The following is a 22091-nucleotide window of genomic DNA, read 5'->3' as shown; positions in this document are numbered from 1 at the left end:
AAAAGGAGAATCTTTAGCTGGCAAAATGCATTATTATTTTCCCCCAAATATATGGCGAACTGCATGATTCACTAATGATACTAATCTTTAAGATGAGATTTGTTTAAGAATTAGTGATCTGTTAGTTAATGCAATGTGCTACATATCCTATATAATAAAGAGCTAATATGCAAATGGTCATCACGCCCTCACGCCCTAATGGCTCAGACACTCAACACTGGGGAGAGAGGAATGGGGACCAGCCAGGCTGTGGCCCGGGAGACGGACAAGCCGCCTGCCCCATGATCCCGGGCGCCGACGACTGCACCTGCAGCCCGGGAGAGGGACAAGCTGCCCGCCCCGTGGTCCTGGGCGCCTGTGGCTGCGGCCTGTGCAAAGCCGCCTGCCCACGGTCTTCTGCGGCTGCGGCCAGCCCGGGTGAAGCTGGCCCGGGTCCTGGGTGCCTGCGGCTGGCCAGAGGCCAGGAACCCTGGGTCCCAGGTGCCTGTGACTGGCCAGAGGAGGGAATCCTGGGTCCTGGGTGTGGGGCGAGGCAGAGGCAGTTAGGGGTGATCAGGCCAGCAGGGGAGCAGTTAGGGATGATCAGGCTGGTAGGTGAGCAGTTAGGGGCGATCAGGCAGGCAGGCAGAGGTGGTTAGGGGCGATCAGGCAAGCAGGCAGAGGTGGTTAGGGGTGATCAAGCAGGCAGAGGTGGTTAGGGGTGATCAGGCAAGCAGACAGAGAGGTTAGGAGCGATCAGGCAGGCAGGCGAGTGGTTAGCCAGCGGTCCCAGATTGCGAGAGGCAGTCAGACATCCCTCGAGGGGTCCTGGATTGGAGAGGGTGCAGGCCAGGCTGAGGGAACCCACCCCCTCGCCCCCCATGCACCAATTTCATGCACCGGACCTCTAGTCTACATATATAAAAGCCTAAGCGACCATTATGATGGATCCACTAGTCGACCAGTCGCTACGATGCACACTGACCACCAGGGGGCAGACACTCAATGCAGGAGCTGCCCCCTGGTCAGTGTGCTCCCACAGGGGGAGTGCCGTTCATCCAGAAGCCGGGCTCATAGCTGGCGAGTGCAGCTGCAGCAGTGGGAGCCTCTCCTGACTCAGTGGCAGCATATTGAGCGGTGGCAGCAGGTGCAGTGGGTCGGGCTCCTCCCTGGCCGCCTGCCACTTGGTGCATTGCTATATCTCCTGAGGGGTCCCAGATTGCTGGAGGGTGCAGGCCGGGCTGAGGGAACCCGCCATCCCCCCACCCCCGTGCATGAAATTTGTGCACCGGGCCTCTAGTATTCTTAATAATGAAAGGCATCTTAACAGTGCACCTCCGACCTCTCAACCATAAGAAATGAACTATAAATTATGCCGACTTTATTATGGTTCCTTAACTCAAACAACCCATTAAGGTTTTGCAGATGTTAACTAAGATAGATCTTTCTCTTTTGTTCTTGGTGATTTATATGTCAAGGACATTGTTGTTTTAGAAAAAACAAACAACTAAAATGTGGAAACCAAAGTCTATTTCAACTAGGCAGTTATTCATTTTGGTGTGTAGAAGAAAGTCCTTAAAGCTGAAAATCTCGTTATGATAGTGTATTGCTTTCTTGGAAGGCTGACAATTGTGATTTAGTTTAGTTTTGATTTGGATTTAGTTTTGCTCAAAGCAGGAATTGGAAACGCTTTAACTATGAAATGTAGATGTACTTTTGTTTTCATCAGTGAATAGAATTACACAGTTGCGAGTTTTTGGATTTGTCACACATTTAATAACTATTTATTGAACACCTGTTACGTTGCAAGAGCTAGGGCTGCAGTGCCCCTCAGAGTCCAGTGGAACTAGTAGTAACTGCTTGGACTCAGAGAGACTTTCAGTAGAAATGATGGAGGCAGCAGCCTCTAAAAGAAAGCTTACATCCAGCCAGCAAAAGGTCAGCCAATGGCTTTGCCTCTGAGAGCTGTGGAATGCAAGCTTTATGTATACTTCATCTCCTTAACATGAAGAGATGTGTGCTCTTTCTGAAAATATTGTTTTAAAAGTTGAAAGCAATGCTTTTGCAAAACTCAAAACCTCTCTTGAAATTATTTTACTCGGAGCATTGACCCACGGTTTAGGAATTCTTCTTGTCAGTGATTCAAACTTGAATATATGTTGTGGGTTTGGGAGGGAGTAGAGAGGGAATCCATTGTTGTGCACATGTGTTTCAGAAGCTGGAGTCATGGCAGGTTTCCACCTGGTGGCTCCTGGCTCCCGGCATGTCTGGTGGAGTGGGCAGAAGTGGACCATCAGTCATACTCATCCTGTGCCCAGTGTTTCCACAAATGTGGCCCAAGGGAGTATTCTAGGAGAATCTGATGAAAGAACAGACTTTAGCCTGGGAGCCTAAGGGAATTATTAAATGGTTTTAATTAGGGGAGTGGTTAACTTTCATTTTGAACATTTCAATCTGGCCTTGGTGTGGAGAATAAATTAGGGAAGAGGCACAATTGGAAGCAGAAAAAACAGTGGGGTGGAGATGTGTAGTTTAGGAAAAAGGAAACGAAGGCTGAAAATGAGTGAGTTGAGAAAATTTTCCTATGGGGTAGACATCTACACTAATAAAAGAGAAACATGCAAATTGACTGTCACTTCACGACGTCCACCAGCCAATCAGGAGTGAGTATGCAAATTAATGGGACAAAGATGGCGGCAGCCACAGAGCCAGCCAATGTGAGCGGGAGGCTTGGGTCGCCCCTGGCAACGGAGGAAGCCAAGCTTCCCGCCCACCTGGGCCGGCTGCCGAAGGAGGGGCCTGTGAGCAGAGGAGGACACAGAGCCGGCCTGAGCACGCGGGAGGCTTGGGTCGCTGTTGCCCAAGCTGGCCACCGAGGGAGGGTCCTGCAAATGGTCCTCAGCCTCTTACCCAGGCTGGCCATGCCCCCATGGGGTGAGGGTCCCCGCGGGGGCATGGCCAGCCTGCAAACAGCCATCAGCCCCTCACCCAGGCTGGCCACGCCCCCTAGTGGGAACCCTCACTCCATGGGGTCATGGCTGGCCTGCAAACTGCCCCAGCCCCTTGCCCAGGCCAGCACCATCCCCAGTGGGGACCCCCACCCAAATGGGGGCGTGGCCAGCCTGCAAACTACCACAGGCCCCTTGCCCAGGCCGCCCCGCCCCCTAAGGGAACCCCAACCCTGATCCGGGACACCCTTCAGGGCAAACCAGCCAGCCCCCACCCATGCACCAGGCCTCTATCTATACTACTAAAAGGGTAATATGCTAATTAGACTGGTAGACCTTCCAGGAGACCTTCCAGACGTTATTCTGGACAAAGCCATGGTGGCAGGGCCGAGGTAGAGGCGGTTAGGGGCCAAGAGGGGAGGGCAGTTGTGGGTGGTCAGGCCAGGATGGGACAGCAGTTGTGGGTGACCAGGCTGGCGAGGGGGGCAGTTGGGGATGAGCAGGCCAGCAGGGGGGCCAGTTGGAGGTGAGCAGGCCGGTGGGTGGGGCAGTTGGGGGTGAGCAGGCCAGCAGTTGGGGGCGAGCAGGCCAGCGGGGAGGGCAGGTGGGGGCAAGCAGGCCAGCAGGTGGGGCAGTTAGGGTGATCAGGTCGGCGGGGTGGGGGCCATTTGGGGGCAAGCAGGCCAGCATGCAGAGTGGTTAGGGGCAATCAGGCAGGCAGGCATGTGAGCAGTTAGGAGCCAGCAGTTCCGGATTGCGAGAGGGATTTCTGACTGCCTGTTTAGGCCTGATCCCACAGGAACCGTGCCTGAATCAGCAGTCAGACATCCCTTGAGGGGTCCCAGATTGGAGAGGGTGCAGGCCGGGCTGAGGGACACCCCCACCGTGCACGAATTTTGTGCACCGGGCCACTAGTCTATACTAATAAAAGGGTAATATGCTAGTTAGATGGACATCTTCCTACCATCCGATTTCCTTCCTGACAAAGCCATGGTGTTGGTGGCTGAGGCAGAGGTGGTTAGGAGTGATCAGGCCAGCAGGGGAGGGCAGTTGGGGGCCATCAGGCTGACAGGGGAGCGGTTAGGCGGCGATCAAGCCGGTTGGCAGGCAAGTGGTTAGGAGCCAGCGGTCCTGGATTGCGAGAGGGATGTCTGACTGCCAGTTTAAACTGGCAGTCGGACATCCCCTGAGGGGGTCCTGGATTGGAGAGGGTGCAGGCCGGGTTGAGGGCCACCCGCCCCCCTGCACGAATTTTGTGCACCAGGCCTCTAGTTTAAAGATAGTTTGCTGTTATTGAGGTGTGATTTTTCATTTAGGAAAGATGGTTTGATTAGCAAGCATGCTATATAGATTGACAGAAGTAACTAAAGAAAATCCAGTCTGTGTGTTCCATCTATTTTCAGAAAATTGACTTTTGAAATATCTAGATAAATTATTTTAATCTTTTCAGAGCATAGCATTGGTTCTGAGACATGAAATTTCTTAAACAATGAAAATGACATTTTGTAAAGGGATTTGACATTAGCAGGTATAGGGTGTATTAAAGTGTTTTGTTTGTAATACCTTGGTAACATTTTATAAAATTTCTTAGGGATACAGAGAATCTTTTGGTTGTGCTACAATCACAGCTGACTAATTGTCTGACTTAATTGTACTTTAAATTAGTCTATAACTTTGCTGACTTGCATAAAATTGGGAATTTTTCTTCAGTATTGTTATTAGGTATGATTTAATAAAAATGACTTCACCTGTGGCATTTTGTTCAACATTGTATTTATTAGATGTTTTAAAGGGCATGGTTTTATTTTATTTGCATAATATTGAAAATTAGGCTTGATGAATTAAATGTCTGTTTTTAGATAATTATAACTAATGTATGAAATAGTTACAGAGGACAGACACCTTATATAAAACCAAAGGATATATTTCAGTTTGTTGCTTGTCTAAAGGAAAGTTCTCTTTCGTGAATTGTCAAGTGATTTGTTAGTAGAATACAAAAACTATTTTGGCAATTGAATCCAGAAGAAATTTATCTTTTATTTTTGTTTTGGTATTTTATTAAGGTTACTTCAAGCTATCTAATTACTTTAGGTGAATATTTTTAATTTCTTTGGGTCACATTCTTATAGCGCAAGATGACTTTTTTAAGAACAGAGAGAAAAATGGATATAGGTAGAGATATACTTAATATTATTGCAGTGAAGTCCACCAGAGGCTCACAGTTCGTGATTCTACTGTGAACCTGATGCACAGCATTTAAGAATAAGGCTTTGGCTCTCACATTTTGTTTCCTAGGTCAATTTGGCATCGTATGCCAATATTAAATATTTTGAGTTGCTCTTTTTCTGTGTAAAAGCTCTTCTTAGTCTCTTATAGTAATGTGGTTGTCAAAACGGAGGAATGGATGGTAGCGTGTGTGCTTCTGCACGTAACCAATTTCACAGTGGCTTAGCTAGAAATGAATGTCTCTCTCCCCCATTTTTTCATCATCCCAGGGTTCAGTGCTACAAGATGGGTTGCTATAAATTTAGGAGTTTTTCCATTTTTATTTACAAAGATAATATTTTCATGACTAGAGGCCTTTTCATGAACTCAGATGATATTCTTTGTTTTACCTCCTTTTTCTTTACTTGTAAACTCAATGACATACCCTTCAAACTTAGAACCATAGAGCTAGCTTGAATTACGTAATGTATCAGCTTTCTATACAATTCTCCGATTAAAAAAAAAGAAAATGGTCCTTACGTTTTAAGCGCTCCGTCTCCCTCTGCCTCCCCACCTCTATTTTGCATCCAGTGTTCAGACCTGTTTGTATTTGGCCTTTGCTGTTCTGACTAACCCTGTTCTCTGTTTCTAGTTAACAGCCCGGTCCTTGCCTGCTGTGCAGTCCGATGAGAGACTACAGCCTCTGCTTAACCACCTCAGGTAAATGAGAGCGCCGCCCTGTCATGCTTATAAATGAGAGGGCCTTACAGTGAGGAAAGCATATTAGAGTGGGTGAAACCCCTTCAGTTACCAAGAGCTTTGTTTTTTTTCTTGGTTTAATTCATTGATTTAAGTTGAATTTTTAATACAATACACTTACGACCCTTGACTTTTAGGTACTATAGAAAGCTCTTTTAATTTAATAAAAGTATATAGAACTAATTGACAAGTTTAAGTTAAAATGAGTAGAGATGACCGGCTACAAGAAAATCACAAAGGAATGAGCTATTTACTTAAATATAAGGCCAACACATACTTTTGGACCCCCACATATTTTATGGGGCATAGGAGAAATAGGGATTTGCTTTCCAAATACAACAATAATGTATCTTCATTTAAAAACAACAACACAAACTTAGAAAATACAAGAGGGTAAAGAGAAAACCCATCAGCACTACTCAGAATAATTCTTTTATAATGTTTTAAAATCCAGTCTTGAAATTATACTTTTGTATAATTTGCTATTTTTTCCTTTTAAAATAAACATTGTAAGACTTTGTTAGTTATTCAAATCTCTCCAAAAACATATTTTTTAGTGACTGCATGAAGTTTTCTTGTATAGATGTACTGTAGTATATTTATCCCCTGAGGGGGGCATTTAGACAATTTCCAATTCTTTTCACTAGTATAAAAAAATGTCATATGTATACCTTTATTTGTGTTTCTGACCATTTCTTTAATATAGATGTTCAGAAGTGGAATTATTGTGTCAAACCATATGAGCCATTTAAAAGATTTAAGTAAACTTTTTTTTTTTCTTCAAAAAACCTTATTCTAGCCCTTTTCAGTGTGGCTTAGTTGGTTGGATCTCATCCCATGCACTGAAAGTTTGCTGGCTCAATTCTCAGTCAGGGCACAATCCCTGGTAGGGCGTGTAAGAAGGCCGCTGATCGATGTTTTTCTCTCTCCCTCTCCCTTCCTCTCTAAAAATCAACAAAAACAAGTTAAAAAATACTTTAAACAATAAAGATTTTAAAAACCAAACCTATTCTTTAAAAACACACACACCTTATTCTGCCTGTACTTTCATATTGTACCAGATTGCCCATGTTACTGTACCCTAAACTAGCTGGGTACAGTAACATGGGCCTGTACTTTCATATTGTACCAGATTGCCCATGTTACTGTACCCTAAACCAAAACATTGCTAACTTAATAGTTAATCATAGAGATAATATTGTGATCATGTACATTTCATTTATTATTAATAATTTAAAAACATTATAATCTTAAAACATTTTTATTTTGGGGTGGGATTAACTATCTTTATTTTTGCCCCATTTATTGATAGCATCTCTTGATTTTTATTTGATCTTAAGTACTTTAGATATAAAGGATATTATTTCTTCATTGTATTTGTTACAAACTTTTTTTTCTGCAATTTTTTTATTATGTTGCGTTATTCAGCATACCTTCATTTTCAGATTTTATATAACCAAGCACCAATAGTGTTTTCTTTTTATTCTTTTAAAATTGAGAATGCCACTTCTCGTTTATAAATTTGGATGGATACTAATTTCCAGTATCTTTTAGTATTCTTTATTTTTTCTCCTTCCCTCCCTTCCCCTTTTTCTTCCTCTCCTACTCTTCTCTCTAGTAGCTTTTCCTTTTCAGATAGATACTTTTAACTCTGCATAACTGTTTTTGGCGGGGGGGTGGGGGGTGGGGAGGGCGTGGGATGGTGGTGGTCAGACTAACATTTCATCAGGTCTGAGCATCATAAATATTACACCTAGTTGTTAAATTTTCTAGAGCATTGTGGTAGGGAATCATGTTTGAGTCACTTCCCTAATCCCCTCTCCTGCTTGTTCTAATCTGTTAATGATTTTATCTCCCGAGTATCTGTCTTCTTATAGTAGCTTCTTATCTGTTCTCCCTGACACCAGTTTTGCCTTCTCTAAAATATATCACATCAGTGCCAGAGTGATTATATTGTTCCCTGGCTTAAAACCATTCTATCTCCTCGATTTCATTTTGATGAAGTCTGGACTTCTTAGCCTGACATATGAGGTTCTTCTGGAAGGAGCCTGGCTTGTTGCTTTGGACTCTTCGTTTAGTACCGGTACCCCAACTTCTAGTGCCACCAAAGGCCTTGAAGTTGCTCTAAGACAGCACACTTACTCACCTCTGTGCCCTTGTAAATGTTTTCCTTCTGCCTGGAATCTTCCCTCCCCTTCGCCACTTTTATAATTTGACTAACTTTTGCTTGTCCTTTAAGATATGGCTCGTGTCCCCATTTAGTCCCCATCCCCTTCCCCTCAGTCAGCATTTGATGTTTTTTATATGTATTTCTACAATACCCTATGGCTACATCTGTATTACAGAACTTATGATGTTATAATTGTCTGTTTACTCCGTTAAAATGAGCTGCTTGAGAGCTTGGGAAGTGACTTTCATATTTGTGTTTCCAGTGGCTGGGACATGATAGGTATTTAATATGTGTTTTGTTGAGTGAATGAATGTGCCTTTTAGCATTAATGTTTTGCTTTTACTTATGCATAGTTTTATAATTTGTAAATCACATTGTCACAGTATTTCCTATAAAACCACTGTATAGAAGGTATAAACCTAAAAGGGCTGAATCATACCTCTAGTTAATGCTCAATTCTGTGCGATAATGATGGATTTTCCTGCCTCCACCTCAGTATGGTAATTGTCAACTAGAATTTAGATTAACTACTGACATGTCTCTTTGAGTCCTTGAAACTTGCACAAACTGTACATTCGTTTGGGCGTTCATTCTCCATGCAGTTCACTCAGGACTGGTTGCTAGGCAACCAGGGCTAGATGCTACATGTAATATGCACCAACTGGTGTTGCTTTTTTATTATTATTAAACCAAATGGTTTCTCATTTTATTACCATGTCAGAGACATCTGTATGGAGGGTGACAGTTGATGTGCATAGTTTGACATTTCCTGTTGTACAAAGTAACCTTGTGATATGGCTTTCAATCATGTTGGATTGTCTCTTTCGGCTGTCTGAATATAATGTTTTTCTTTTACCTCCCTTGTGCTTAGGTCACAATAGGAATGCATACTATTTGGTTTGAGAAATTCTAATGATAATCTTGTTAGGGAAAAATAATCATCATTGATTTGCATGAACTGTAATGTTTAATGTTACCTAGAGGGGATGGACAGGAGGTTGAGACTCAAATCATTATTAGATCTAATTTTGTTCAGTGCCCTAATGATCAAAGTGGAATGATGAATAGCATTTTAATTAAATTTGTCAATAAAACTAATTTAGGATGATGGTACAAATACCTTTAAAAATTGAAGTAGCAATACAGAGAAATTCTCAAATCATTTTACAAGATTTAAAGGCTCAAAAATATAACATTTTGCCACCCTAAAAATCCTAGATATTGCTTAAAAATATATATTATTTCCAGAATGTAGAGACGATAGTCCCTTTTGCCATGTGACCTAACATATTCACAGGGTCCAGGGATTAGTCAAAAGTTAAACTAAGCACAGAAAAACATTTTGCTTTAATATCTTAGGGAAATACAAACTTAATTGTATTCACTAGTAGCATCCATCCATTTATTAGTAAAAGTGAGCCTATTATTTGGTTGGAATTTAAAAAATAGACAATTTCTGTTCTCAAGGAATTTACAGTTTTGATTTCATTTGAAAGATAGACACTTAAACACATTACAAAGTTTGTAAACCTTTCTATTAAGAATTAAAGCACAAAATACTTAATTTTATGAATTGAACTGTGTGCCTCCTGGAATTATTTCCTTAAGCAATGGTGTTATGAATTCCTGGTTTAGGATTCCATACTCTTAGCACTGTAGTGTCCCCAGTGGGTATGCAGATTGGCCTGAACTTTCATCTCACTTGGATGATGATGTTGTCTTAACTAAGAAGGAGAATAAAGGAAGACAGGGGATTAGGGAATGAAGGTGACTACTGAGATTATAAATTTAGTAGTTTCAGACATTTTAAACTTGAGTTGCCTGTGGAGCATATGCGGGACGCAGGGGATGTTTAGTAAGTAGCTGAATATAAACCATAGTTTAAGAGTGAGGTTTATACCAGAGAGAGACATTTGCTAACCATCAGTATATGGGTGCTGGTTAAAATCAGGGGAATGGTTGACATCACTGAGGGAGAGAGTATAGAGTGACAAGCAAAGGGGAAGTGTCTGAATAGAACCCGTAGAACACCAGTGTTTAAGTGACTTGTGATGGGCAGCAATGGAAGGAGGAGACGAGTTACAAGAGAAAACCCAGTAGAAATACCAGGGAGGAATCTTGAATGAGACAGGAACATAGCAAGGGATAGTGGTGTCAAAAATACTAAGGGGAAGATTTTAAAACGGAAAGGTAAACACTGTCAAATGCCCTAGGAAAGTCAGGTCAGAACTACATGATGTCAGTTGGATTAGGCACACGGGAGCCACTGGTGGCTTAGCCACAACGTTGTGATGTTACAGAGGCAAGTCTGATTCCCTTGAGGAGTCTAAGAGTAAATGAGAATCGAGGCTGTGAAGATACAGGGTGTGTAGGCTACTCTTGGTAGAGCAGGGAAGGTAAGAGGACTATATCCTCTTCCAATGAGCTTCATGGTTGAAGAAGTGGCTTACTTTTCCTTAAGATTGAAAATATGAACCTATTTATAGATTAAGTGAGAAATTATATTTCTGGCAGATGAAATAATTGAAGAAGGAAGTTGTTAGAAGAGGTAAAAGGAGAGATGGGACCAAGAAATCAAACTGGCAAGAGCGTATAAAGTCCTTTAGTTTATATTCAGAAAAACCCAGTGAGGGCAATAGATGGTAATTTATCATCATCCCTATTTTAAAGTTTGCTGATGGAGCCTCAGGAAGTTCATGTTAAAATCTGATTTTTTAAGTGAACTACACTTCCTCAAAAGAGATGCATGGATTATTTTATAAGACTTGACTGCTTTTGAAAATTTATGCCAAGAACTTCTCGACTGGAAGAAATAAACTTGCTTAGACTTACCCCAAAATGTCAAATTCTGAAGTGCCAGAGAGAATTTGTGTAAACCATTGTTTCTGCTTTCAAGTCACATATCATTAGATATGTTATCTAATGAGTCTACATCTCAGTGTGACTTTATTGTCATTCTCACTGCATTTTCTAGGATCAACTGTGTAGTGTACTGATGTTTTAATTTAGATATATATAAAGGTGTTGGGATATGTTTCTGTGAATGTAGAAGTTTATTGTTCATAAATATCTTTGCTACCTTAATGAGGATATCCCCGGATACTTTTTATATAATAGTACTAGAGGCCCGGTGCACGAAATTTGTGCATGGGAGGGTTCCCTCAGCCCAGCCTGGGGGATGTCTGACTGCTGGTTTAGGCCGGATCCCACAGGGCCTAAACTGGCAGTCGGACATCACTCTCGCAATCTGGGACCGCTGGCTCCTAATTGCTCACCTGCCTGCCTGCCTGATTGCCCCTAACCACTTTGCCTGCCTGCCTGATCACCCCTAACCTCTCTGCCTGCCTGCCTGATCGCCCCTAACTGCCTCTGCCTGCCTGCCTGATTGCCCCTAATCACCTCTGCCCGCTCCCCTAACTGCTTCCCTGCTGGCCTGGTCACCCCCAACTGCCCTTCCCTGCTGGCCTGATTGCCCCCAACTGCCCTCCCCTGCTGGTCTGGTTGCCCCCAACTGCCCTCCCTGCCAACCTGGTCGCCCCCAGTGGCCTTCCCCTGTTGGCCTGGTTGCCCCCAACTGCCATCCCCTGCAGGCCTCATCTCGCCCCCAGCTTCCCTCCCCTGCCAGCCTGATCACCCCTAACTGCCTCTGCCTTGGCCTCCACCACCATGGCTTTGTCCGGAAGGAAGTAGGACGTCCGGAAGATGGCCGGTCAAGCTGGTCTAATTAGCATATTACCCTTTTATTAGTATAGATAGATTATATAGGATAGGATTGCTTAAATAGGGGGAAAAACCTTTTTCAGCAGGAGGAGATGCTCTTGGCAGACAAAAATACATAATCCCTATATCTGGACTGATAGACAGCCATATTCACTATACTGCCAAACTGGTCATTAAAAAATTGAACCACTTTCTTACATCTTACACCAAACAGCTGTTGCCCTTAAAACCCCTCCTCAGTCCCCATCTTAGGTTCTGCCTTTGCAGTTCACCCAGAGTAGGTTCTGATTGGTCGGTTTCTATGCCAGTTAGCGTCAAAAGCTCTGCCTCCTAGGCAGCCATTGACTCCTCGCAGTTCACCCAGATTTGGTTCTGATTGGTCGGTTTCTATGCCAGTCAGCATCTCTGGGCCTGATCCACAGCCTCCATGGCAGGTGCAGATCAGGCCCTGCAGGCCTTTCTCCGGGCCTCTCTCGGGGCCTGGACCGCAGCCTCCACGGCAGCTGCTGATCAGGCCCTGCCTCTCTCTTCAGACCTCTCTCTCTGGGCCTGATCTGCAGCTGCCATGCTCACCTCACCCCCACCCCGACCCCACCCGCCTGCCGGCCGCCTGCCTTGCTGTGATAGGAGCCTGTGGGCTGCAGGGGAGGGACTGAGAGGTGCTCCATGCACTTCCTGGTGACTGGTCATCCGTCTGGTCGTTTATGTCATGACGGCCCCTGGCCTTTTATAATGTAGATTAGACTCTCCGGGGTGTATGTTAAAGATTATTATTTTTATGTATTACATCACTTACAAATGCCGGGTATAAACAGGTGAGACTAGAGAGGAAAACTTGCAGCCTACATTCCACATGCAATAACTTCAGTTGTGTGATTGAGATTTCTTCCCTTAAAAATAACTCCATTTCCTATAGTGACGCAGTCCTCCTCACACCTCTGCCTCAAGGTATGAAATGAATGGGGGACAGCAGTCACTTTAATAGTTGCTTTTATTTAATTTTTTTCTCCTCTATTAAAGAATAATTTAAAAAACATGTATTTGTTATACAATTTTCCTAATTATATTAGCACATTTTAGCTCAACAATGAAGTAGAAATAAAGGATAAAACAAACTAGCAATGAGAAGATTGCCCATAGTAAATACATTGTATCGCATGGATTAACTTGTGATGCATCCTGAATTTGTAAGCAGATGTTTATATTGACCTTTAATTTAAAATCATTAAAAATGATGAAAGCATCTTTACTCAGTTGGTATTATGTTATTACAGACTGTTTTTGTGACTGTTTTTCTAATGCAGTACATTTGGTTAATATGCATGTTTCTCTTTATTCCTGTAAAGAATATGCTCTCAAAGATTTTTATATCAGAAATGAAACCTCTGTAAGAAAGCTTTTGCCAGTATCCATAGTGGTACAGTTCTCAATATTCTCTTTTTGAACTAGTGCTCATTTTGAAATCAGAAAATCGTGTGGGCATTCCTGTGCTAGAAAAAGGTTCAGTAGACAGGGATTCCCACCAGCTGAGGGCTGAAATGAAAGCCTCATGAGCATGGTCCACAGGCTTCAGGTGTTTGTCAGCTCTTCCTCATCACCTGTGTCCAGCCTCTTGGCAGTCCCTTCAACTATTTATTTTCCTATGTGCAGCAATAACAAGCGTGATCATTGTGAAGGCTTTTCAGGTAACTTATAATATATTAATACATTATAAGTAATATATTTTCCATTATTTATTGTCTTTGAATTATCCCCTTCTCCCTCCCCCCCACCCCCCGCATCTGTATGGAAAATGTGCATGCCTTCTTAGAGATGTACTTGTCAAGAGTTAGCATTTTGTTAAAATCAACCCATTGTGTTAAGGGCACTGTAGTATACTCTGATTAAGTACAAAGGAGTTGATAGATGTTGTCCCTTAATTTGAGATGTTTATACCTGTATTCTAACACACACACACACCTCTGCTCTAGCCCACAGAGCTGCAGTGCATTAATGCTCCAGCTTAATCATGTAAAGAGAGAGGTGGGAAATCTTTCGTGAGAGGTAGTACCTATACGTGATTTTGTTACCAATTTAATGTCATTTTATTGTTTATGATAAAATTTATAAGCACAGTATGTAAAATTGAAAAAATAGAAGAAACGAATCCTACCTCACCAATACAACTGCTGCTAGGCGTTTGTTGTAATCTCTACGTATATTTTTATGTAATTATAATTAAAGTGGGTAAACTTTTAAAAACTTTTTTAACTTAATATATAACTATGTAATAAAGTAAAAAATTGGTTTTCATGGCTTTAATTATAACTGACTTTATAATATTCAGCTGAGAAGGGATAGATCTACTTAGCCATTCCCATTTTATGGGGTATTTAGGCTTCTTTGGTTGAATTAAACCTGTGAAGAAAAATTGTAGCATAGATGTTTTCCAGCAGATGGAGATAAGAACAAAGAGCAGCAGCAAACTAGGTGATGCATAGCTTTGAAGATACAAGTTCATTATTCTTTTTTTTAAATAATATATTTTTTTCTTTCATTGATTTATTTTTTAATTTTTTAGAGAGAGTGGAAGAGAGAGGGAAAGACAGAGAGCAACATCGATGTGAGAGAAACACATCGATTGGTTGCCTCCTGCACTCGCCCTGAACAGGGCCCGGGCTGGGGAGGAGCCTGCAATCGAGGTATGTGCCCTTGACCGTAATCGAACCTGGGACCCTTGAGTCCGCAGGCTGATGCTCTATTCACTGAACCAAACCAGGTAGGGCCAAGAGAGTTCATTATTCTAATGGTGTCATGTTGCCCAGGTGAGAAGGTGGCAGAGTTTTTAACAAGTGAACCAGTGACTTGAAAAATATGAAATTTAAACCTTATTAGTGCATCTAGATTGGAACCTTCTGTTGGAGCCATAAGAAGTGACCACAGATTTAGTGGAGTAAAACAACACAAATATATTTTCATACAGTTTTGTAGGTTAGACATCTGACATGGGTCTCACTGAGCTAAACTCAGGATGTCAGCAGGGCTGTGGTCCTTACTGGAGACTCAGGAAGAATCTGCTCCCAGGCTTATTCATGTTATTGCCTGGATTTTTAGTTCCTTGCAGTTGTAGGACTGAGGTCCTATTTCATTGCTGGCTGTCAAGCAGGAACCATCTTTGCCCCAGAGGCTGCCCACATTCCTTCTGATGCTTCCCATGTGCCCTGAGGGTCCTTGCACATGGGTCCCCTCTCAGAGCAGCAACGGAGCATCAGTCCTCCTCATGCTCCGAATCTCTCTGACCTCCCCTTCCGCTATATCGCTCTGCTTCCACCCAGGAACATTTTCTGCTGTCAGGCTCATGAGATTAGATTGATCCACATGAATATCCTGGATAATCTCCCGTCTCAAGGTCCTTAATCTTAATCACATCTGCACAGTCCCTTTTGCCATGTGACCTAACATATTCACAGGGTCCAGGGATTAGTGTGAACATTTTTAAAGGATCATTGATCTGCTTAACAGGAAGGGTTTTCTTTTGGGGTGTTTAAAACAGATTGTTGCATCACTTTTCTTCAGTGTTTCAAGTAAACCACCACTGTTAAATTTCCCTAGAGTTTTTTGGTTATCTTAATTCACGTCGCTAGCTTAACATGTTTTAAAGTTAATGAAAGGTTTAACAAATGATTTTCACAGAAATATAAATAAGTTACTGATTTTCTTTTTAATGACATAGAAAGAAGGCAGGAAAATCTTTCCTATCTCTGAATGGCTAGCTAGCCAAGGCAAATATATACCTTTGCAAACATTAGACTTTGTAATGAAGTTGTATGTCGTGGCTGCAACTTGTGGAGGTACTTTGGTATGAGAGGTATTTAGTAAATATATGGTCACAAACTTTTTAGCCTCCTAAGAGTTTATTTATCATTCATTTAACACATATTAAATGGAACTCCTACTTGGTGCTAGACATGGTGTATGTTCTAGGGATATGTATTTATGTTGCCCTTATAGGTCTTTCTGATCACAGAAAAGAAGAATTTTAGCTCAAGTAATTTCAATAAATTATGATGATTTAGCAAAGTAGAGGTACATGGCTCTGGGAACACAGTATCAAGGCGATAACGAGGCCTCATGTGTCACGGTACTCTTGCAGCTTGTCCCCAATGAGACATTCTAGATTTCCGTTAGCCCTCTGACTCCAAACTTTCTTCAGGGATTTCTGGGATGTGGATACTAGCAGTCTTCCTGGAAAGCAAAATCTATGATTATATTTTTCAGCATTTTTTTTTTTTAAATCTGCAGTTTCCTATTCTTCACTCATTGGATTTCTTTAAAACATTGAAAGTCCTTTAGATAATAATAAAGAAAATTAGTTATTTTATACTGTGTTACGCCTCACGTGCCAACAAAAGAGAAAATGATGCTGCTGATACAGGGAATAACTTTCTTTCTTTTCTTTTTTTTTTTTTTGGTGAGCCACAGTTTATTTTTTTGTTGTTGTTTTTTTTTGTTTTTTATGTTTTATATTTTCTTAATGATTTTTTTTTTCATTGCAGTTTACATTTAATATTATTTTTGTATTAGTTTCAGGTATACGGCATAGTGGTTAGACAGTCATATCCTTTACAAAGTGTTCCCCCTAATATTTCTTTTTTTTATTTTTTATTGAGGTATTATATGTGTACATATCTTACCATTACCCCCCCCACCCCACACCCACACATGCCCTCACCCCCCAGAGTTTTGCGTCCATTGTTTATGCTTATATGCATGCATACAAGTCCTTCGTTTGATTTCTTATCTACCCCCCTCTCCCTAACTTTCCCCCTGGATACAGGGAATAACTTTCTTAAAAAGCCCAAGAAAGCACTGTGGTAGTTACTGTGACATGTTAGCAGCTGAAAGGTAACTTGTTGAGTGCTGTGCAGTGGAACCTTCTAGGCTGATGGAAATGTTCTTTACCTGTGCCGCTCCATCCAACAGCCAGTAACCACATAGCTCTTGAATGCTTGAAATATGGCTAATGTGTTTTTAAGTTTTATTAAATTTTAATTAATTAAAATTAAAATTTCAGTAGCCAGTAGTAGCTAATGAGTACTTGATTAGATAGCATAGACCTGTGTCATATTTGAAATACATTTAGATAATTATATTTTTTTGAAAAAAATCACAGTAATGGTTTTTAGATTAATGGACTCCAGAGTTCCAGCTCTGAGGTGGCCCTGGAAGTTATACGTATGGAGGTGTCATTAGAAACTGGCTTTTGAGGGTCATGAGGCTCCTATACCAGGGCAGCGCCTGCACTTGCTGGTGTGAATTTTGCCTCCTTCCACATGAGCTGTCCACCTGTACAGGACTGTAGCAAGAAGTCCCGGGGACTAGGAAAGCTTGGAGCTGCCGGCCAGCTGTGATTCCAGTGCTGGATCTCTCGGAGTCAGCTGATGCTGATGGGGAAAAAGAGACATTTTGCGAGCTCGCAATCTGAATCTAGTCACTGCCCCTTTAATTGTCCGGTCCTGCAAGACCTGTTTATAAACCTTGCCCAGGCAAAGTTATCAGTGCTGGCGCCAGGCCAGGCCTTTGGTTGAGGTCTCAAAGCCCCAGCACATAGGGCTCTTTAAGAACTTGCAAAGGGGACCGGAAAACCCATATTTGGGAGACAAAGGACTGAAAAAGATATAAAAAGGGACAACTTCCTCCATGTTGCTGCCCAGAATTTGAAAAACATTTTTCTCTGGGCCCATGCGTAATAATGATAATGATAATGATAATAATAATAATAATAATAATAATAAAGTGTAACTCCATTTCTCTAAGCGTTGCTTGGTTTTCTCCAGTCTTCTCTAACATTGCCATGTGTGGCCTGTGGTAATCTTGCGAGTCTAAATATTTAATCTAAGAAGACCTGGTGTTCCTGACACAATTGACTTTATTCACCCAGAGTAAAAACAAACAAAACTGGATAAATTGGGCTGAGAAAAGACAGACTACCAAGACTCATTAAAGGTTTAATGTCCCCTCAATTGTTTACAATTACTATTTAGAAAATAGTTCTATAAAAGATAACATAAAATAAATTAAAAAGTCAGTTTTTACTTAAGCTACCTTACCTTGGTCCTTGACATACTGCATCATACAGTCTAAAGGGGGCCCATAGGTATAGTCATCCCACGAGCACAAGAGCGTGTCTTCCCAGATCTTACAGAGGTCTGTCCCCAACCACCCTTCGTGAAGTCACCCCAGTGCTTTGATATTACCTTACTCCGTTTTCTTCACAAGCGACATCACTAGCCAAAATGATCTTCTTTATTTGTTCATTTGTTTATTTTATTCATTTGTTTGATTTCTCTCCCTCCCCAAGTCCCCACCAAAACCCTAAAGACATTGTGTCCTTGATTCTGTACTGTTATTAGAGAGCAAATGTGAGGAGGTAATCCTAGAATACCATAAACTTGGGCTAGCTGATCTCAGAAGCACTCCACACTCTGTAGATTATTTGTGGGGGAATGAGATGCCCATCAATTTAATGTATTAATTCTCCTCGATGTTAGAACTTTGTTTCTTGCTCCCCACTCTCCTCGATTTTTCATTACCATTCTTGTAGGCAACTTTTCTGTATTGTAATTATTTGAGTATCCTGGGTCAAAAGCAAATAAAAAACAGCCTCCATTTAGGCAGTCATTAAACTACTGGAATATATGCTAAGAATGCAAAGGAATATGCAAAACTTACTTATGAAATGGAGGTATTTGTTGGAGGCTTTAAATGTGTATAGTGAAAATACCTATGTTGGTTTGTAGTTTGAATACATCGTGCACATATGTATGTATTTTACTTTTTAAATCAGTTTTATTGAGGTGTGGAGAGTGGCTACTGTGTTTGGACAGGTTCAAGCCTCAGACTAATGAGAAGGCACAGTCCTCTCATGGCGAAGTCACATGCAAGTCCCAGCTTGGAGGGCAAAGCCCTCCCAGCACAATTATAGCCAAAAGCTCTGTTTGTAAGCTTGAACCTATGGTCCGAACACGTGGTCCCATGTGTCTGAGTGATGTGGGCTTGATAGAGTTCAGGTGCATGTAATTGAGTAGATTCAAAACTCATGAGAACTTTGTAACCACGCCCTTACTTTGCTTCGTGGAATCTGGCTCTAAAATAAAGAGACAGCTTACAGGCTGTGGCACTGTCTCTCTCCATCAGAGAGGGCAGCGTCCCACCCAGACCCAGCTTTCTTCTCTTGTCTTGTCTTTTCCAAATCCTTCACCGCCCCCTCTCAGGTTCACCCTTGGCCGTGCTGGCCCACCACATGGAGGTATAATTAATATACTGTAAAGTGCACTTATTTTAAAGGTACAATTCAATGACTTTTGGCAAGTATAAGGTACAAATGTTTTTGATAGAACAATGAGATGCTCCTTTCAGTTCATTGGATTGGTGCAGTTTAGAAATTGGAATGAATAGGAAAATGTGGACCCCCTGGAGCAAGATGAGGCCAACCTAAAATAAAGGTAGCAAGTGTGTTGATTGTAGTTCTTACCTGATACGGAAACCCATATGATCCTGGTTTTTATTGGATATGTGAGCCTCTTGGTATCAGAATTTGTCCCAGTTGTAAAGAAATATAGATTATCACACTGCATATTGTCTGATAGTTTTTTAGGGAGATTTTTAAAAAATGCAACTTCTGACTTTATGCTTGTGGAAAATAATTTACATTTCATTTATAATAGAATTTTATTGATTGTGTTCTTATTTGGAATAACTGCAGGGAAAATCACCTGGGCCAACACAAGTCGGGTACCATTTACTAGGGGTTTAGTTGTGAAAGGAAACTAATTTCAATTTCAGCACTGACAGCTGTTGAGTGAATTTTCCTGTGATATCCTTCACAGCAGGAAATGATATATTGTAACTTCTGCTCCCCTGATTTCCTACATACCCAACAAATGCAAACTGCAGGGATTGTGCTTTCTAAATGTCTGAATAGCCTAACTGGTGTGGGCAGATTGTTTTTTTTTGTGTGTGTTTGTATTTTTTTTTAACATCCAAAGTGGGTAAAATTGTGATTGCAAAAATGGACATATGGGTGATACACAAAATTTTGGTTTCCTCCTCCTGAAATTGTTTTTCCATTTGTGCCATGATTACACCTGGCGTTATGTGGAAAGGTCGTATTGGAGCTCTTTCATAGAATGATGTAGGAGATTGCAGCTCATTTGAAAGATGCATTAGTTTACTTTTTAATGCTCCAAATAGATATGTTTCCTTTATTCAGAGATCAGTTTTGGTTACTTGTGATACTTTCTTCACTGCTTTTTTAAAATTTTATACTACTTTTTAAGATATGATAAACTATAGCCTGCCACATAGAAAGGAGTAAATAGTTTTAACCTCCCTAGGTTCAAGAGTACTGGGAAATTCTTGACAAAGAAAGGAAATAGGTTTTATATGTTATTGTTTAGGAGCCTCAGAGTCTGTTGCTCTGGAAGGTGGCAGAGTGACACACCCCAAGAATGGCAGAGGAATTCCTTCCGCTCTGGCTCAGGGTCCTGCTGCCATCCACAGTCCTGTGCCACCTAGCATGGCTTCTTACAAATGACAGAGGAGTTGACAATTGCAATTAGGTGTTGTGGCAGGCCAAGCAGCCTCAAAGATTCCCAAATAGAAATTTGTCACAGCTTTATTTTTCCCCAAAGACACGATTCAGTTTACCTCCAAACTAATAAGAATTCAAGATTGCTTCCCTCATAGTATACGTGGCAAACTGTGGCTCAAGTTTAAAACTAGATTCCCAAGTAAAATGCTGTGAAAGTAAGCATATTTGCAGTAGACTTGAGGCACTTTGTTTAGTGGTTCAATTGCAGCTTACATTCTCCTTGCAACTAGCAGAGCCTGATCTTAACTTGGCAGACAGAAGTCAGGTGGTCAGTTGGCTATTCTACAGATATACCTAGTCCTTGAGAATCATTTGATTGTCTTGTGTCATTATGTCCTCTTCACTTTACAGCAGTGTGGTTTGGTAGAAACATAATGAGAACCACAAATGTGGGCCACATATGTAATTTTAAATTATTTAAGTAAAATTAATTTTAATCTTATTTAACTTCTTTCCAAAAGATCATTTTAAGATGTATTTGATATGAAAAAATCATTAATGAAATGTTTCACATTATTTTTTTTTTCATCCTAAGTCTTGGAAATCCAGTGTATGCTTTACATTTATTGACTATCTGAATTCAGACTAAGCTATGTTTCAGGTGCTCAGTGGTCACAGTTGGCTAGTGGCTGCTGTGTTGGACAGTGCAGCTCTACCAAATGGGGCTCCATTGAAATGGAGATGGAAATGGAGATTGAAATATTTGATGGTGAATGTTTGTACTTCGGAAACTTCCTGAGAGTATAAGTGTGGATAAAACCTTTCCGGTCACCAGGTTATTCAGGGACACCTAAATCCTCCAACTTCAAGATTAAATCTTTTTATGTGATAGTATAAAGTAGGTCAGACAGAAATACATTTCCCCCATAATATTCAAGGAAAGAAACTGGTAAGTGTTAAGAATAAAGAAAAACAACCAAAACCTTTAAATGCAATACATTTAGGCTCGGGTGATGATGATGATTGCAATTTGAGTGAAAAAATACCGTGATAAACTCGTTTACAGACATCTGCTTTGGTCCCCGAGACAACCCTTGGAGGGAGGTTCTTTAGATCCCCTTTCTAATCCTTGTTTGCCAGCGAGCACACTGAAGGAGATTTAGAGGTTTCTGCGAAGTCACACAGTGAGTGTGCCAACCCCTGACCAGCGGATTCTGAAACCTGTGCTCTCAATCCCTTTCTCACTCCCTTATTCTGCCTTGCCTCCATGATTGCCTTGGGCCACTTGAACTTGGAAAAAATTATGCAAATGAAGAGAAGTTACCGCTGACTCCTCAACTGTTGCCATGATCCCTGTACTCCTTGTTTATTTCCTCACATTTTCCTCAGTAGTCAGAAAAGGAGATGATTGGAGAAGTAATCACCCTTGAAAAGCTGACTGGTGCCCTCTCCTTTGTCAGTTACACCCTGTGGCATGTATGTCTCTGTAGAGGAGCTGGGGCTACCACTCTCGCAGCCCAGGTGTGATGATCCATCTGCTGAGGATCAGAGCCACAGCATGAAAAGGTTATTATTTTTTCTTAACCAGCTAATCTTGCTGCGAGACCCACAAATCCACTTGCTTATGATTTTTTCCCTTTGCTTTGAATTCTCAGTTGCTCAAAAACAATTCCCTGCCGAGGACCTAAGTGCTCCTATTGATATTGTGGGGCATTGAACAGGACTTAAATTTCCGTCG

The 22091-nt window shown here is 41.5% G+C and overlaps 1 protein-coding gene across 1 annotated transcript in view; it reads left to right on the top strand.

Moving 5' to 3' along the window:
* The window catches only part of PRIM2 (DNA primase subunit 2), a 288462-nt gene that overhangs the window by 156120 nt on the left and 110251 nt on the right, over positions 1-22091 (top strand). Inside the window, exon 8 of the mRNA XM_079780542.1 lies at positions 5785-5852. Coding sequence (XP_079636668.1) covers positions 5785-5852 — 68 coding nt within the window. The remainder of the gene's footprint in view (positions 1-5784; positions 5853-22091) is intronic.

This window comes from Cnephaeus nilssonii, assembly GCF_951640355.1.
Source record: "Cnephaeus nilssonii genome assembly, chromosome: 9".
Classification (NCBI taxonomy): Eukaryota; Metazoa; Chordata; class Mammalia; order Chiroptera; family Vespertilionidae; genus Cnephaeus; species Cnephaeus nilssonii.
Note: the sequence above shows the minus strand (reverse complement) of the source record. Positions and strands in the feature narration are given on the sequence as shown.